General features: G+C 34.7%; 1 protein-coding gene across 4 annotated transcripts in view; it reads left to right on the forward strand.

Annotated features, from left to right (window-relative positions):
- Positions 1–16,032, forward strand: part of DPYD (dihydropyrimidine dehydrogenase) — a 791,077-nt gene that overhangs the window by 347,380 nt on the left and 427,665 nt on the right. For all 4 annotated transcript variants that reach the window (XM_038541239.1, XM_038541240.1, XM_038541241.1 and 1 more), the window contains one exon: positions 9,980–10,190. In XM_038541239.1, coding sequence (XP_038397167.1) covers positions 9,980–10,190 — 211 coding nt within the window. The remainder of the gene's footprint in view (positions 1–9,979; positions 10,191–16,032) is intronic.

The raw sequence follows: 16,032 nt of genomic DNA on the forward strand, positions 1-16,032 counted from the left end.
GGGCTCCCCTGATACTAAGATATTAATAAGTATACCTTGAATAGTTTAATGATAGCATGGGAATGACATTTCAAGAATCTGTGTGTGTTTACATTTTTGAAAAGGGTGAAAATTCAATGTCACATGAGAAAGTAGAATGGAACAGTTGAAAAGCTTTTAACTAAAAGTTGGAGAACTTGGTTCTAGGTTACATATCCTAGCCCGAGAATGCCCATCTGTAAAATTACTGTTGTAATTAGATGCTTCTGAAAGCTTTTTATATCCCCCAAATTCTGTATTTTGAACATTGAGAGATAGATACCTGAATGATGTGGAATCTGGATAGGAGAGCTCTATCTCCTCATGGAATGACAGCAACTCTATACTGAAAAGTTTGGCCCTGTCTAGAAATATTACACTTGAAACAAATTGCAGTTTTGTTACCCCAACCAGTTGGTAAGGTAAAAATCTGCTGCATTCAAGACATGGATAGCAAAGTAACTGGCACATGAAGTTGTCAGAATTCTCCCCTGCATGTGATAATTCAAATGGCAAGTGGGACCAAAAAAAAAAAACCCAGCACAACAAACAAACAAAACCTGTAAATAGTCCATGAGCCAACAGAAGCCTGTGCTCATCCAAGATTATATACTTTAAAAGCTTACCTATTTTCAATAATTCCAAGGGAAGGATGGTGAGTATATTATGTTGACTAGGAATATCTGTAGAGCTGAAAACTATGTATCTCTTTAAAAGGTTTAATAATCATTTATGATTCATATGTATATGTATTTATGTATATACATATCTATATGTGTGTGTATACAGATGTAGACATATAAAATCATTAGCAGCAAAGATTTATATTATCAAATCACTGTCAAGCTTTATTACATAGCAGTGTGTTATTACTCTATTAACTTTAATGTGAAAGCTAGAAGCCCTTCTCCCATTAGTAATATTCCTCTCACTTTTCCAGTGTCTTCTTTTCTTGTCTTATACATTGACAATATTAAAAAGTAATTTGCATAATTTTAAAAAATATGCATGTTGGTCAGGCACCAATACCAAAAGATAAGAATAAATGAAAAACATGCATGAATTAATATAAAAACAAATGATTGTCATTTTTTAAAGAATTTTTTTTTTCTTTTAAAAAGGTGAACTTGTCCTTCAAGGCCTGCTCCAAATGTCATTTTTTCTTTGACGGCTTCTTTAGTTTCCTCCTAATTAACGTCTCCCTCCTGTGAGATTTTATAGCTTTTATGCTTCCTGTATAATAGCACTTGTCACATAGGGTAGTTATTACTTTATACTCACCCCACAAATTAAAATGCAAGCTTCTTCAAATGGGTTGGTTCATTCAACTTGTATCTGATTCAAAGTATAGAACAGTGCTTAATCCAAAGCATCAAATTGGTGAATCATGTTGAATAATATTTTCCTTATAGGAAGACTTTAAATGAAAATTAAATATTCAAGATATATAATTTATACATATATACATACATACACCTCAGGATTACCACTGATAGCTTTTAAATAAGTAATACTTTAATTTTTAAATTTTAAAAAATATATCACATTACAATACCAATGTAACATTAGAAGTAGATTGAAAAAAATGAATTGTTCCTGTTCTTCGGTCTTTTAAAAGATAGCTAAGACTTTTAAAAAAAAGAAAGAGAAACTATAAGTAATATAAAAGGTACAAATTAATAAACATTTTTAGAAATAGGATTAGAAGAGAGGATCCTTGTTTTAACAGAATTTATATAAAGAGGGATTTGAAAATTGAAGAAGATACTGCAAAGGCACCAAAATTATACAGAAGATAATTTTGTGAGCTACTCTGACAGCAGCCAGGAATGCTTAACTGTAGCAAAATCTAATATGAGGAGTGTTAAGAGTTAGTCAGATTTAAGAAAATGTCGTCAATCATGAGTAATATTTAAAAATACACTCTTCTTGGGGCGCCTGGGTGGCTCAGTCAGTTAAACATCTAGATGCCTTCAGCTCAGGTTATGATCTCTGGGTCCTGAGATGGAGCCCAGGATTGGGCTTCTTGGTCAGAGGAGAGTCAGCTTCTCCAGCTCCCTCTATCCTTCCCCCCTCCATGCACTCTTTCACTTTCTTTAATAAATAAATAAAATCTTGAAAAAGTAAAATCAAAATACTCTCTTCTTGTTAGAAAAGATGTATTTTGTGATGCCTGTGTAAATGCATTTAAGCCTCTAAATTATCCCATGCATTGTGTTTCTTGTTTTTGCAGCTCAGTAGTGTCACAATAAAACAGTTAGGGGCCACTGTATCCACTGTGTTGTACAACTCTCTCATGGAAAAATGTTTATTTCTGCTCAAGATTCTTCCATTTTAAAAGCTTAAAAACTTTAAAAGCTTTAAAACCCAATGCCTAGGGCAGCCCAGGTGGCTCAGCGGTTTAGCACCTGCCTTCCGCCCAGGGCCTGCCTTCCGCCCAGGGCGTGATCCTGGAGTCCCGGGATTGAGTCCCCCATCGGGCTCCCTGCATGGAGCCTGCTTCTCCTTCCGCCTGTGTCTCTGCCTCTCTCTCTCTCTGTCTCTCGTGAATAAATAAGTAAAATCTTAAAAAACAAACAAAAACAAAAAACAAACAAAAAAAACCAAAGCCTATAACATCATAGTAGGTATTAAAAGGAACCTCAAAAAAATAAAAAATAAAAAATAAATAAATAAAAGGAACCTCAACCTGTGGTTTCAGCAAACTTTTTTTGCCAAAGAAAAGAATAATTGCAGAATTAGCTTATATATTCTAGAGAGTTGTAAACCTATCAGAATTGCTCTGCTCTCCACAACTGACTGTGTGAGTCTATATAAACTAAAAAGTACAAAACAGGTTAAAAACTGTTTAGTAAATTAAGGAAGATGAGATCAAGAGTGAGTAGGCAGGGACGCCTGGGTAACTCAGCAGTTGAGCGTCTGCCTTTGGCCTGGGACGTGATCCCAGGATCTGGGATTGAGTCCCATGTCAGGCTCCTTCCAGGGAGCCCTCTGCAAGTGTCTCCCTCTGCCTGTGTCTCTGCCTCTCTGTCTCTCTGTGTCTCTCGTGAATAAATAAATATAAAATATATATTTAAAAAAAGAGTAGGTAGGCAGAATTTACTGCCTTTTTCTTGATCTTTCTTTATCTCCTTGGTAACCAAATTCACCAGAAGATTGGATTGTGAAATCAGACTCAGACCAACTAGAGTAATAATCTGCATCAAGCTTTCTTAACAAGTTCAAGGACATAAGTAAACCTGAAGTGTGGTGTAAGCAGGGAGAGGTGCAGGACTCCCAACATGGTTTTCCAGGTCCCATCTTGGTGCATCAAGATGTACTTCAACCTAGATTAATGTAGAGTCTCTAGCATCAGTAGCTCTGTCACACAAAAGGAAGCTGATGCAACTGTAAAATATCTCCAGTTTATATTCAGTTGCATAGTTTATGACTCTTTAAGAGATTCGTGCCCCATAAATCCAGTTCCCAGGTTTTCTTTCTCATCTTGTTTTATTTTGTTTTTACCATAGCCATCCTAGACTATCAGGCATATCTTGCCAAAAGCATGCCACAGATAAGGGCTCTCCCACTTTCAGATGCTGACTGGTAATCTGTTTCCCAATGGCGTGTTTACAAGGGGATTTAACCAGGTGTCTTTCCTTCTTCCTTTGTTGAAATAAACTCTTTTACCTTCCTACATGTTTCCTCACCTAAGGGAAATAATCTATTGTATACTTCAATTTCTCAGTAACTAATTCCTTTCTAGTAATTGTAATTACTTCCTACTCATCTTTCAAGATTAGTTCATATAGTACCTTTTCCAGGCTTCTTTTTCTTGACCTGCACTACTGCTGTGCAGAATGCCTCTTTATATGCCATGAGTGCACACTGAGTTTATATGTGTTATCACACTGAATACGATTGCTGATTTGTCTGCCTTTGTGAGAGTTTTGAAAGCAGGGATCATTTTATTAGCTATAGAACCTAGCACCATTTTTTTTTTTTGTAAAGAATAGGTACTTAATAAATGTTTTATAAATTCATGGGTGAATGGAACTCTTTTTGAGTGGTTATGAATGTTTGTGGTATATGCAATAATTTAGCAGTGATGAAATAAAATAATTTTTCAGGATTGTCACTGACCAAAGCAGACTACCAAACAATGATTTGAAATTCCATCTCAGAGGTCCTCATGTTCATATGGAATTGATAACTTGTTAAATATCTAGCTATTCAAGGATCATCTTTACAAAGAATATTGTTTCTTCATATTATTTCTCAAACTGTATAGTAGAATTTAATGTATGCTGGGTTTGAGTTCTCATTATAGTCTATGCTTACTTTGCCTATATGCAATCTAAAAATGAGTTGACATCATGCTTTTAATTATAGTAAATTAAGTTGTTTCATAATTTCCACAGTATGATGCCTATAATATTAATCAGACCAAATCATCACATTACATAAAGTTAATCATTAAAATGATCATCATTACTGCATGCGATAGCATTCTATTTTTATTTCACTCAGCACCAACCATGTGTCTTCCCTGAATATGGAGATAAAAATCAAAGCTAAGAAGGTTTTTCTTACTTTCCTTATATGGTATGAAGAGAGAGTATTAATTTGGTTTATTGAGTCTCCAAAATGGAACCTTATAGATGTTTTCTCCTTCATTCCATTGGTGAAAATAAGGACAAGAGAGATTTGTATGTTTGCTTGATGTAGCACTTGTCCCTCATGAGAATAGGCACCATCAGACAAGTAAATATGTGTGCCATGAACACAAGTGTTCATGTACCAAAACTACAGAGTTGCTGATTATTGATGGTCATTAAGAAACATTAGGTATTAAAAAGCACTGAAATCTGTGAACTACTTAGTACAGAATGCCGATTATTTTAAACAGTAAAATATTAAGATCCACTGCATGAGGCTAGACCACTGGTCAGTCTGGCCCATCATTTCATCATGGCAGTGTAACTGACAGCTGAGAAAACATCACTTACTTTTTATTTAAATCTCATAACATAGGTTGCTGTGGTCAGGTAGCAGCCTGTCTTCTGCATGCCCAGTGTATTTACTTTGGGATGGATGTTTAGCAGACATTGACTCCTTATACTACTAATTATCCTTTCATTAACTTGAATGTACTCTGGGTTTTCATGTTAGTAATTCATCTTGGTAAACAAAATATTATTCAAAGTCTACTGTGTGCTAGTCACTTAATGTCCTTCCATGTGGCATATTGGCTAGAGTATATTCTGATTTGCCAGGCATCTGTTTGACCATTCAATCATTTGTTAAATATTTATAATAAATATAACTCCTCAACCCTGGGGATAGCAAATTAGATAAGATATTCTTTCTGTACTTAAAAGAGTTTTGTGAAAGAATTTACTAACAAATAACTTTATTTAAATTCTATTTTAATATTTTACTTTTGTATCTTGAAATTACATGTTCTATGTTTCTACTATCCACTTTATGAAGTAGTACTTCTTTGTCCTAAGCTTACACTTTCTCTGGATTCAAAGAGTTACCATTAATTCATTTATAATATTGAGTTCATAAATCCATCACTTGGTTCCTATATTTCATTATTTTACTGTACTTCTAAACTTACTTAGAATAAGAAGCATGAATCTCTTCCTACAGGGCAGCCTTTATCAAGCCAACCCCTTGACTTTTAATTTGCCTTTGACTAGATCCTTTCATATTCTAATTAACCTTGTTTTGAGATTCCATAACTAGAACCATCCAAAGTCTTATTCTTTCAAATATACAAGAGTTGCTGTCTTTGGATATTAATGAATATCACCCAGGATTTTGTTCAGGCATATCAGGATTTTAGCTAAGTTTTGTCATTCCTTAGTGTATTTTTGGTTTCTCTGAGCCTCAGTTTCTCTTCTTAGCAAGGCAATAATACTTCTTCCCACCTGGGATTAGTTGTGAGGACAGCAAGCAGCAGAGTACCTGAGGTTGGGTGCTAAAGTTGTAAATCATGATACTAGTATATTACTGGCTTTTTGCGCCATGATAAGAAGAAAAAGTTGGCTTAAAGCTTAAATACTTAAAAAAAAAGCTTTAATATATAAGTATCATAAAATATGTTTTGTGTGAAAATTAAAATGAGCCATATGTAAAGCACTTAAAAGAATACCTGCTCTCATGGCTTCTGGGTGGCTCAGGTCATAATCTCAAGGTCCCGAGACTGAGCCTCCATATCAAGCCCCATGTTGGGCTCCATGCCTAGCGTGGAGCCTGTTTAAGATTCTCTCTCTCCCCTATCCTCTTGCCCCTCTCTCAAAGAAAAGAATGCTTGCTACCTAAGTATTTATTATTATTTTTGTCCCGTTAGACAGGTATCTTAAATATGAAAGTAAATTCCTCTGTTGTCCACAAATAAATCAAAGGATATTTCGCTTGACACATGACTGTACTTACTTTGAATTCTCATTTTCCTAATATTTCCCTGCTGATTGAGATAAACCTTATCATCTCAAAAAAAAAAAAAATCCTATCATCTCAGCTCTTCTTTTCCCAGTATAATATCAGTACTTTCCAAATAAATACATATGTTAAAGTGATATCTTCCTATCTTTCCTTTAAAAGTTTTTCCATCTCTTGCATACAATGAAAAATATCTACTTGATAGCACAATAGCAAGAAGTGGTATGATTTATGTCTGCTGCCCAATTGTAAAGTCTTACATGTTTTAGAGAATATAGAACATGTCAAGTTTCAAAAGTTGAATTTCATAGTAACTTTGTGGAAGCCACTGTTCACACTCCTCAAACTTCTGTGCACTATCACATAGTTGGCACAAATGCTGAATATTTAAATATAAGCTATTAATCCTAGTGCATATGGAAAATTATTATGTGAGCTGAGGATATATTATAGTTTCTTCACGTTCATAACCACATAGTTTTTAGGCCTTCAAAAGTCAAAACCATGGAATACTTCTAAAAGCAATTTTTCAAGCATTAAATCATTGATAATAATTATTTTAAAGGTTTTGATTTGCTTGCAGTGTTCAATTTGGTTTTAAATTCAATGCCAAACTTGCCAAAAAACATATCAGATTATCTACATAGAATAATAGATACTAAGTATTAATAGACATGAAAAGTAAAATGGGACAAAACAGACCTTAAATCAGTCTGAGACATTCTTCCAATATGTGCAGCATAGCTCAGGTTTTTATTTCTGCCCTTCACAGAAAAGAGTACTATTATAAATATGCATCATGTATTGATTTATTCAACCCATAAACATTTGTCATTGTTATTCAATCAAGTTTGGCATTATCATTAAAATTTAGTATCACTTGACATTTTTGAAACATAATAAACTGGTTTATATTGATGAGTTATAAGGTGCTATATAACGCAAATGTGACAAAAGTGATACAGAAAACATATCTTATGTATGGAGCCATATTTGTAATTAGAACTATTCAAGAAATAGTTTGCTTTCTAGAAATTACACATTTTATTTTGTAGGAAGTTAAGAGTCTAAGGTTTTTTGGCCTTTGCTCTTGGGCAACCTTTCTATTGGAATCATAATCCTAGTGGTAAGTGATATTGAATAGTCCGAAGAATGATGGGGGGCAGGGAGTGAATTCAGAGAATTGCGACTACAAATAAATAGTATTTACTTGCACTTTTTATATGTTAAGTTCCTTTAGGTGGTTTACATTTCTAAATTGCTTTAAATAACGGCACAAACCAACTAATTAGATATTATCCCTATCTTACATATAAGGAGCCTGATGATCAGAGAGATTTACTTAGTGACTATCTCAAGTAAACAGTAGGATGAAGTCTCAAACCTTATTCAATTACACTTATCCCTAATTTTTCTGTGTAAACAGTGAGCAATTTGAATCTGTTGTTTTGTATATTTACTATCCGTGATACACCAAATAGCTAGTATTTTTTATATCAATAATCTCTTATTTTTATAAAGAAAAGGAAAATATTGTACAATCATAATTTTTGTGGTCCAGTTTTTAAGGCTTTATGGCCAGTATTCAACACATATCTTGTTTTTTTTTTTTTTAATTCTATTTATTTATTCATGGCAGACACAGAGAGAGAGAGGCATAGACACAGACAGAGGGAGAAGCAGGCTTCATGCAGGGAGCCCGACATGGGACTCGATCCCGGGTCTTCAGGATCACATCCCAGGCCTGAGGCAGCGCTAAACTGCTGAGCCACTGGGGCTGCCCTCAACACATATCTTAAATAAGACAGAGACTGAATAGTTTTATGCCAAGATAGAGTAATGGCCAGTGTTCCTCAGGGTTTTTTAAGGTTGTATTTATTTATTTGAGATGGAGGGAGCTTGTGTGTGAGTTGAGAGGGGAGGGACAGAGGGAGAAGCCAACTCCCCTGCCTAGCAGGGAGCCTGACTCAGGATTTGATCCCAGGACGCTGGGATCATGACAGGAGCCGAAGGCAGAAGCTTAACTGCTGAGCCACCCAGATGCCCCATGTTTTGTTTTATTTTTATATTGTCCCTCCAGGGAGTTTTTTAAAAAAAAATTTTTTTAATTAACTCCCCCCACACAAACACACATGCAAATACACTGTAATTTTAATACTACAGATACTCTGTATATTTGTTTATATACTATTTCTTATGGGTGGGGGGGTGCCACAAATTATTGTGACATCTAAGATTCCTTCCTCAAGAATCAGGTTTGCTCCCTTATGGATGATTACTGTCATTGAGAATGCATGGTATAGACCAACTAAGTTCAGAGCTAGTCAGCTATAATCTGATAAGACAGTGGTTCACAAATTGTCATTTCTAGACCAACCACATAGCATCATTTAGGAATTTGTTAAAAATGCAGACCCTCAGGCCTCATCCAAGTCCTATGAATTAGAAATTCTGGGGGTGGGTCCATGCAATCTGTTTTAACAAGCTCTCTAGGTGATTCTGATACATGCCAAAGTTTGGAACCACTAATTATGGACAGAGTGCTGAGATATAGGTCTATGGCTTGATCAGAACATTAAGCAAGTCATTTTCTATCTCAGTTTTTCCATTTTGATGTTGCTCAGACAACTCCTGGTTTGGAGCCTTATACACACACCTTCTCAACCTCACTTGTCCTACTGAGAACCCACCTCTGTTCCATGAGGGAGGGAAAAAATGAGACTTAATACCCCCTCAACCTGTTCAGTAGTACATTTTTTTTTAAAAAGACGACTCCGCATACTAGTTAGGGTTACATTGACAATGGCCCCTAAGAACAGTAAATGGAAAAATGAATAGATATGTAAAGAATTAATATTCTGTCTTGATAGGCGTCACATTATGGGCATGAAAATGAAAATAGCAGAATAAATGAGGTAATAGACCTGGAACAATGGAATTTGTCAAGAAGAGCATCCTTGTTTCTCTTTCTTAAATTTTTCATTTGCAGTTTTATGAAGAGAAGATTAAATGTTATTTATTTCTTGATTCCACAGTTTCTCGATCTTTTCTCCTACCTACCATTTTAATCATGTACTTGCAGAGATTGGCTCACCCACTTGATTGATATATTTCCAGTTTAGATATATGCAACCCAGTAGTATTCAGAAGTATTTATTTTCACACGTGGCATGATTTGAAAAATAATTTAACCTATAGAAATGAAAGCTTATAGAAAACAAGGCCACTATAGCCAAACCCTTATACGCCACCAGCCGTGCGGCATGCAGTCCTCAGAACTTGAGAAATATCTTGTGATGCCATGCTCTATAAACTTCCCCATGACACCTCCAATCAATTTAAGACTCCCCTGAGTCAGTGATTTGCAGAATGTAAATAGCTGATAACTTGAACCTCAGCTTTGGTGAAAGAATAGGCTTCATGTTGATTTAACATGTTTTAAGCAGCAGCCTGTATAACCAAATTAAAAACCAAATATTAAATGGAGAAGAAACATTTTCAAATTTTTCTCTGTTCTTTTGTTCTTTAGGTGGAGCTTGCTAAGGAAAAAAAGTGTGAATTCTTGCCTTTCCTGTCCCCACGGAAGGTTGAATTAAAAGGAGGGAGAATTGTTGCTGTGCAGTTTGTTCGGACAGAACAAGATGAAGCTGGAAACTGGCATGAACATGAAGATGAGACAGTCCGTCTGAAAGCCGATGTGGTCATCAGTGCCTTTGGTTCAGTTCTGAGTGATCCTACAGGTAGGGTGTTGAAAGCTGAAAGGTGCTAGGCAATTGTCTGCTATTTTAGTGCCATAATAGTTTCCAGCTTTCAGGGCATTGTTTTTCACTTTAACATTCATTTTCTTCTTCTAGTTTGAAATCCAAGCAATCTTGATTTAAAAGGCTTAGGAATGGCATTTAGTGCTTATACAGAATTATTTTGAAAGTGGTGGGAATTGAAAATAACATTAATCTTTCTTTTAAGCTGATAATCAAAATACATATTCTATTTTGTAATAACAATTGCCTGTTTCCTCTCTAAGAATGGCTTTTTCTTCAATTAGACCTTGAGTAAGAAAATGTGACAGAGAAGTTATAACAGCCAATCTTCTGTGATTCAGACAAATTAAGACCTAATGAATAGGCAAAAATAGAATTCAGGTGTACTACTATCCTCATGTTAAACTATCACTAGAAACATCAAAATTATCAAATTAGAAAGTTTGAACTTCTCTCATTTCAAATGGATGGCGTAAATGGACATGCTAAGGAAGAACAAAATGCTTCTTAAAAAAGGATAATAGGAAAGGGAAGTGTTTTACATAATATTCCAACTGAATAATAAGTTAATCAATCAAGGCTATTTTGTGTTACATTTTTGCCACACTGTTTTTGTGGGTCATTGATGATGAAAGCTTAGGTACCTATGTGCCTTCATTTTGCAAATTCTTTACCTTTTAATACATATTGTTGAAATGATGATTAACTATCTTATATACTGAAAGGAAAATAAAAGACATTTCTCCAAGTCAGAGATTCATTATGAATAACAGTAACAGCAAAAAATCTAAACCTGACAATTCCTATACTCCCTACTATATCCATGTTAAAATTACATTTTGTGTCTGAAATAAGAAGAGATATATGTATGCAAATGTGCATTTTTATGCAACAGATAAGTAAAAAATTCAACCAGTCATCAGGATATTTTATCTGCAGGACATCAAACATCTTGGTATTTGGAAACATCCAGATGTTTAATGTCATCAAGATAAATGTTTTCAAATAGCTGGATGATGGCCTGAATTTGTCACTTTTCATCTAGATGTTTATGTGATATGTAGACACAGTCACAGTGTGGTTTGTTTATTCATTAACTGAGTTCAGGAAGAAAAAAAAGAACAACGCGTAAATTGCATCCTATCATCTAAAAAATACCATTCTTACTGCTCGGCACATCACCAGAAACTGAGTAAAAAGTTGAATCATATTTAACTAGCAAATCTGTTGATGATTCACTTATCAAAAACTAATTTAGTATACCCATCTAAATTTATGTTTCACAACTGACATCTTTAATATTAAGAAAAATGTATTTTTTCCTAAACAAACCTAAGTAGATATGACTCAGATCATAGAAAAAAGCCTTTGCAAAACTTATGCTCATGTGTGTGAAGAGTGAAAGATTTAACTTAGTATTTAAAATATGAAGTACAAGAAAATTTGATCTAGTCATGTTTATTTTTCAAACTTATCCCAGAATGTGTTTATGTACTTACGTTTTTTACTTTTGCGTGTTTCTTCCAATGTTTCACATCTACTACTCATAGACATTTAGAGAAATCGAAGAAAAATGATGGTTCACTTTACCTTTTTTCCCTCCTCTTCCTGACTTGAAATAACATAGTGCTTGAAAAAAATCATACTTAAATAGAATTACTTGCTTTTCCAGGGCCTTTCAATACTTACATTAATAAGCTACTTTCCAAGTGAAGGGGACCTGGAAGAGATGGAAGGTTAAATAGTATCCATGCCTCTCCTCCCATCTAAATGTTTTCAGGACCGTTTTTTGAATGGAAAACTCTAAAGAAAGGCGGACAGGGAATCAGTAATTGTTGTAATTTTACTGAGAAGATCTTTACCCAAATGGCATTTAAAATTTTTTATTGTTTTTTTAAGATTTTATTCATTTATTCATGAGAGTCAGAGAGAGAGAGAGAGAGAGAGAGAGAGAGACAGGCAGAGATATAGGCAGAGGGAGAAGCAGGCTCCATGCAGGAAGCCCGATGTGAGACTCGATCCTGGGACTTCAGGATCACGCTCCGAGCCAAAGGCAGATGCTTAACCACTGAGCCACCTGAGCATCCCAAAAGTTTTACAAAATAATTTCAAAGTCAGCAAGTTTTCATATATGCACAGGTATTAGCTATAGTACAAATCAGTTTCCAGAAAGCAAGTTCTCCATTTAGGTAAGAAAAGAAACTATTCATGTATCCTTCTTCTACCTTAAATCTTGTTCCATCTTGATACCTATGTGATGCAATTTATGTGTGACACTTTTGTGATCATCACATGTATGATACTATGTGATTTAATACATTTATTGATAACACCTTTCTTAAACCGTCAGCCTGCCTTTCCACCCCTCCCCTTCCCTCCTTCCCAGCATCACTTTGCACAGGCTGCGATGAACTGCATGACAAACTCCATGACATTTTTTTAGTCCTCATCCTATTTTCTGCATTTGACAATGTTAAATATTTTTCTCTGTTTGAAATGCTCTAAGTCACTTAACCTTTCTGAGCCTCAACTTCTTCTATAAAGACACAAACATAATAAAACCTTCTTCCCCTACCTTTCAGGACTGTTGTCAGAATTAAAATGAAGTAACATGAAAGTGCTTTGGAAATGTAACACGTTGTTATTGTTTATGACCCTCCATTTTCTTGTTTTTTTTTTTCTTTTAAATATTCCTCTTCTAAGCCTATCACTGAGTACTTTTCTTCCTCTAGCTTATGACTTTTTAGTACTTTCCCAAGTTCAGACTTTACCCATTTTCTCTTAATATATTTATTCCGTCAGCGATCTGATCACCTCATTAATTCATTTATTATTCATCCACATATTCACTCCTGTAAGAAAGACTTAATAACTTCTATGTGCCAGGTCAAGGCTAGACTTAGAGTAGACACTATTTCACTTCTGTGTAACTGGTTCCAAATTCTCTTTCTAGTCTGTGTCTCAGAAGACGTTTCATCCTTTATTACATGCTATGCATGTAACGAGCATTTACTGAGTATCTAATGAATGCCAGGTACCAAGTTGTGTTCCGGAGAGTACTAAGACGAATGAGGCATTCCTTCTACTTGAAAACCTCACAGTCTCAGGCAGGAGGCAGAGTTTTAAACAAATAATTGCTTTACGAAGCAAAGAATAATACATTTAGAGACAGTGCACAGCATAATGAAGGATCACCTCATGAAGTTTCCCTAAGGCAGATCGCACCTCAACTTTGTTGTTATTTAAGTGGTACTGTAGTTCTCCCATCACTAAAGTTCAAAATGTTATCCCAGATTCAAATATCTAATTCCAGTTTTTCTTGTCATTAAATTCACCAATGTTACCCTATACTGTAGAATGAAGCACTTGAGAACTTCATCAAATGGCTTTATATATACACTATGTATTCAGCTTTATTTCCCACTCTTCCCTATGGGATTATTCTTCCCAGTATCTTAGCACAGGTGGGTTCCATACTGGTAATTCAGAAAGTAAGTCCTTGGTAAAGGCATTATATACGTACATATGCTGAAGTATTCAAGGAATGAAATAAACATGATAGAGTAAATTATAAAGTATGGTGATAACATATTCTCAGCATTATCTGGTTACAATATTTTAAATGAAAATACTTATAGCATCTCAGTTATACCAAATAACATGTATCTGTAAAAGTATCCTAAACTGGGAAATTTCAAGGAAATTAAATTTGTAATCTCAGGGATTTTTTTTCCCTCATATATTCTGTGTTACTTTTGCAAGTCCTTTGTGTGTTTCACAAAGAATATAAAATAACTTTACTTAGTATTAAGCACTCACTATATCTGTAATAAATATTTCCTATTGTAAAAACAGTAAATGCCTTAAAGCTTATAGAAAAGATAAGTATTATCAAATTTATAAAACAAATATGGATAATATCCTCAGATTATAGTTGCTAATTATTTCATTTCTACCAAGGCTAATAACATTTATGAGTAATCATCGTTTTTTTTATCTAATTCTATTTTATTTCTATTTATTTTTTTGGATTGTAGCAGTGAGTAGGAAATAGGAACAAAGGACTCTCTATTCCACATCCCTCTGCATGGAATATATATGTGCTTATTAGGAGCACAATTTAATTGAATCCTTTATTAACTACTGTCCCAAATTCTAAAGGCACTGTGGTGTTTGATTCCTAATTTGATTGAGATAATAAAGTCTCAGCCTTATTTGATATCTTTCCTGTGAAAAAGGTAAGAGTGGTTCCACCTTTTAAAAATTCTCATCCATTCTAAGTATGTAAGATTCCAAATCACATTAAATTGGGATTTTATTGTTCAAGGCTGATTTTAAAGGCTGTCAGTAAATTAAGCACAAGCTACCTGTACTGGAATTTCTAGCCCTCAAACATCACCCTTCAGTGGAAACTTTTAAACATTTTTTTTTTCTTAACAATATGTATTTTGTGATACATGAAGTCTCCTCTTCTGCTAAGCACCAATGTAAATGTTTATTGAATTGAATTTTCTTTTTTTTGTTTGTTTGTCTGGACAACTTCAGGTTTAAAAGACTTCTTTCTTATTTTATCTCCCCTTCTCTTTCTGCTTGGGACCAAATTGCCAGTTGTGAAAGTGTGCATATCTTTTCTCTTTAGTTTGGAATTGATGAGGATAATTGTTACCATTTTCACCAACCTCACAGCTTCATTTTTCCTATGGAGTTAGTAACATTGGCCTTGTCCTCCCATTCCCAGAAGATCTAGATGACATAACTTTATGTGTTTTTGAGTATGCTTCCAGACAACTGAAGGAAGGCATTCTGGCCCATGCCGTGACCTCTGTGCCTCTTCCATATGCTGCACCACAGCCATCCTCTCATTTGTTTCGAAATGTTGACTTTAAGAAGAGCTGTGTGCTTTTTTTTTTTTTTTTAATTTTTTATTATTTATGATAGTCAAACAGAGAGAGAGAGAGGTAGAGACATAGGCAGAGGGAGAAGCAGGCTCCATGCACAGGGAGCCCGACGTGGGATTCGATCTCGGGTCTCCAGGATCGCGCCCTGGGCCAAAGGCAGGCGCCAAACCACTGCGCCACCCAGGGATCCCCGAGCTGTGTGCTTTGATCTTCCAGAACTTACTACAATTTGTCTTCCAATTAGATTGTAAACCCCCAAAGCACAAAGATTTTACCTTTATAGTAGTAAGTTGTAGTCCCAATAGCAGCCACATATTAATGTGCCTATAGTACATGGATAATATATAGTAGTGTTTTGACTTGACTTGATTCATATTAAGGTATTAGTTTTACTACACTTATTTGTTATTTTTTCTTACTATGGGACCAGTTTGGTTTTTTAATTTAATTTAATTTTATTTTAAATATGAAAGTTAGAAACACAATCCTATTTTTCAATTGCTATTGATTTTTTTTCTGTTTTGGCATAAATTTTTGCATTCTTTATAATCCAATAAATATTACACTAATTAGAGGCCGTCTGGTGTAGCAGCTTAGAGCAGTGGTTCTGAGCCAGGCTGCCCAGCTGGAAACCTGACTTCCTTAGTCTCTCTGTACTTCATGGTCCTAATCTTTTAAGGGAAGTGTGATTATAGTATCTACCTTCTGGAGTTATTTTAAGAATAAATTAAAAATATATGTAAGGCACTTAAATATATGTCTGGCACATAGTAAGTATCTCCCAAGCTTTAGATGTTACTCTCCTTATGTTGCAAAACATATTTTAATAATTAAATTGATTTATATTACATCCTTGTGATAGTATGAATGTTGACTAGGAATAAAAGCATTTGAAAATCAGGACTTCATCTCAGAACTTACAG

The sequence above is a fragment of the Canis lupus genome, chromosome 6 (assembly GCF_011100685.1).
Source record: "Canis lupus familiaris isolate Mischka breed German Shepherd chromosome 6, alternate assembly UU_Cfam_GSD_1.0, whole genome shotgun sequence".
Classification (NCBI taxonomy): domain Eukaryota; kingdom Metazoa; phylum Chordata; class Mammalia; order Carnivora; family Canidae; genus Canis; species Canis lupus.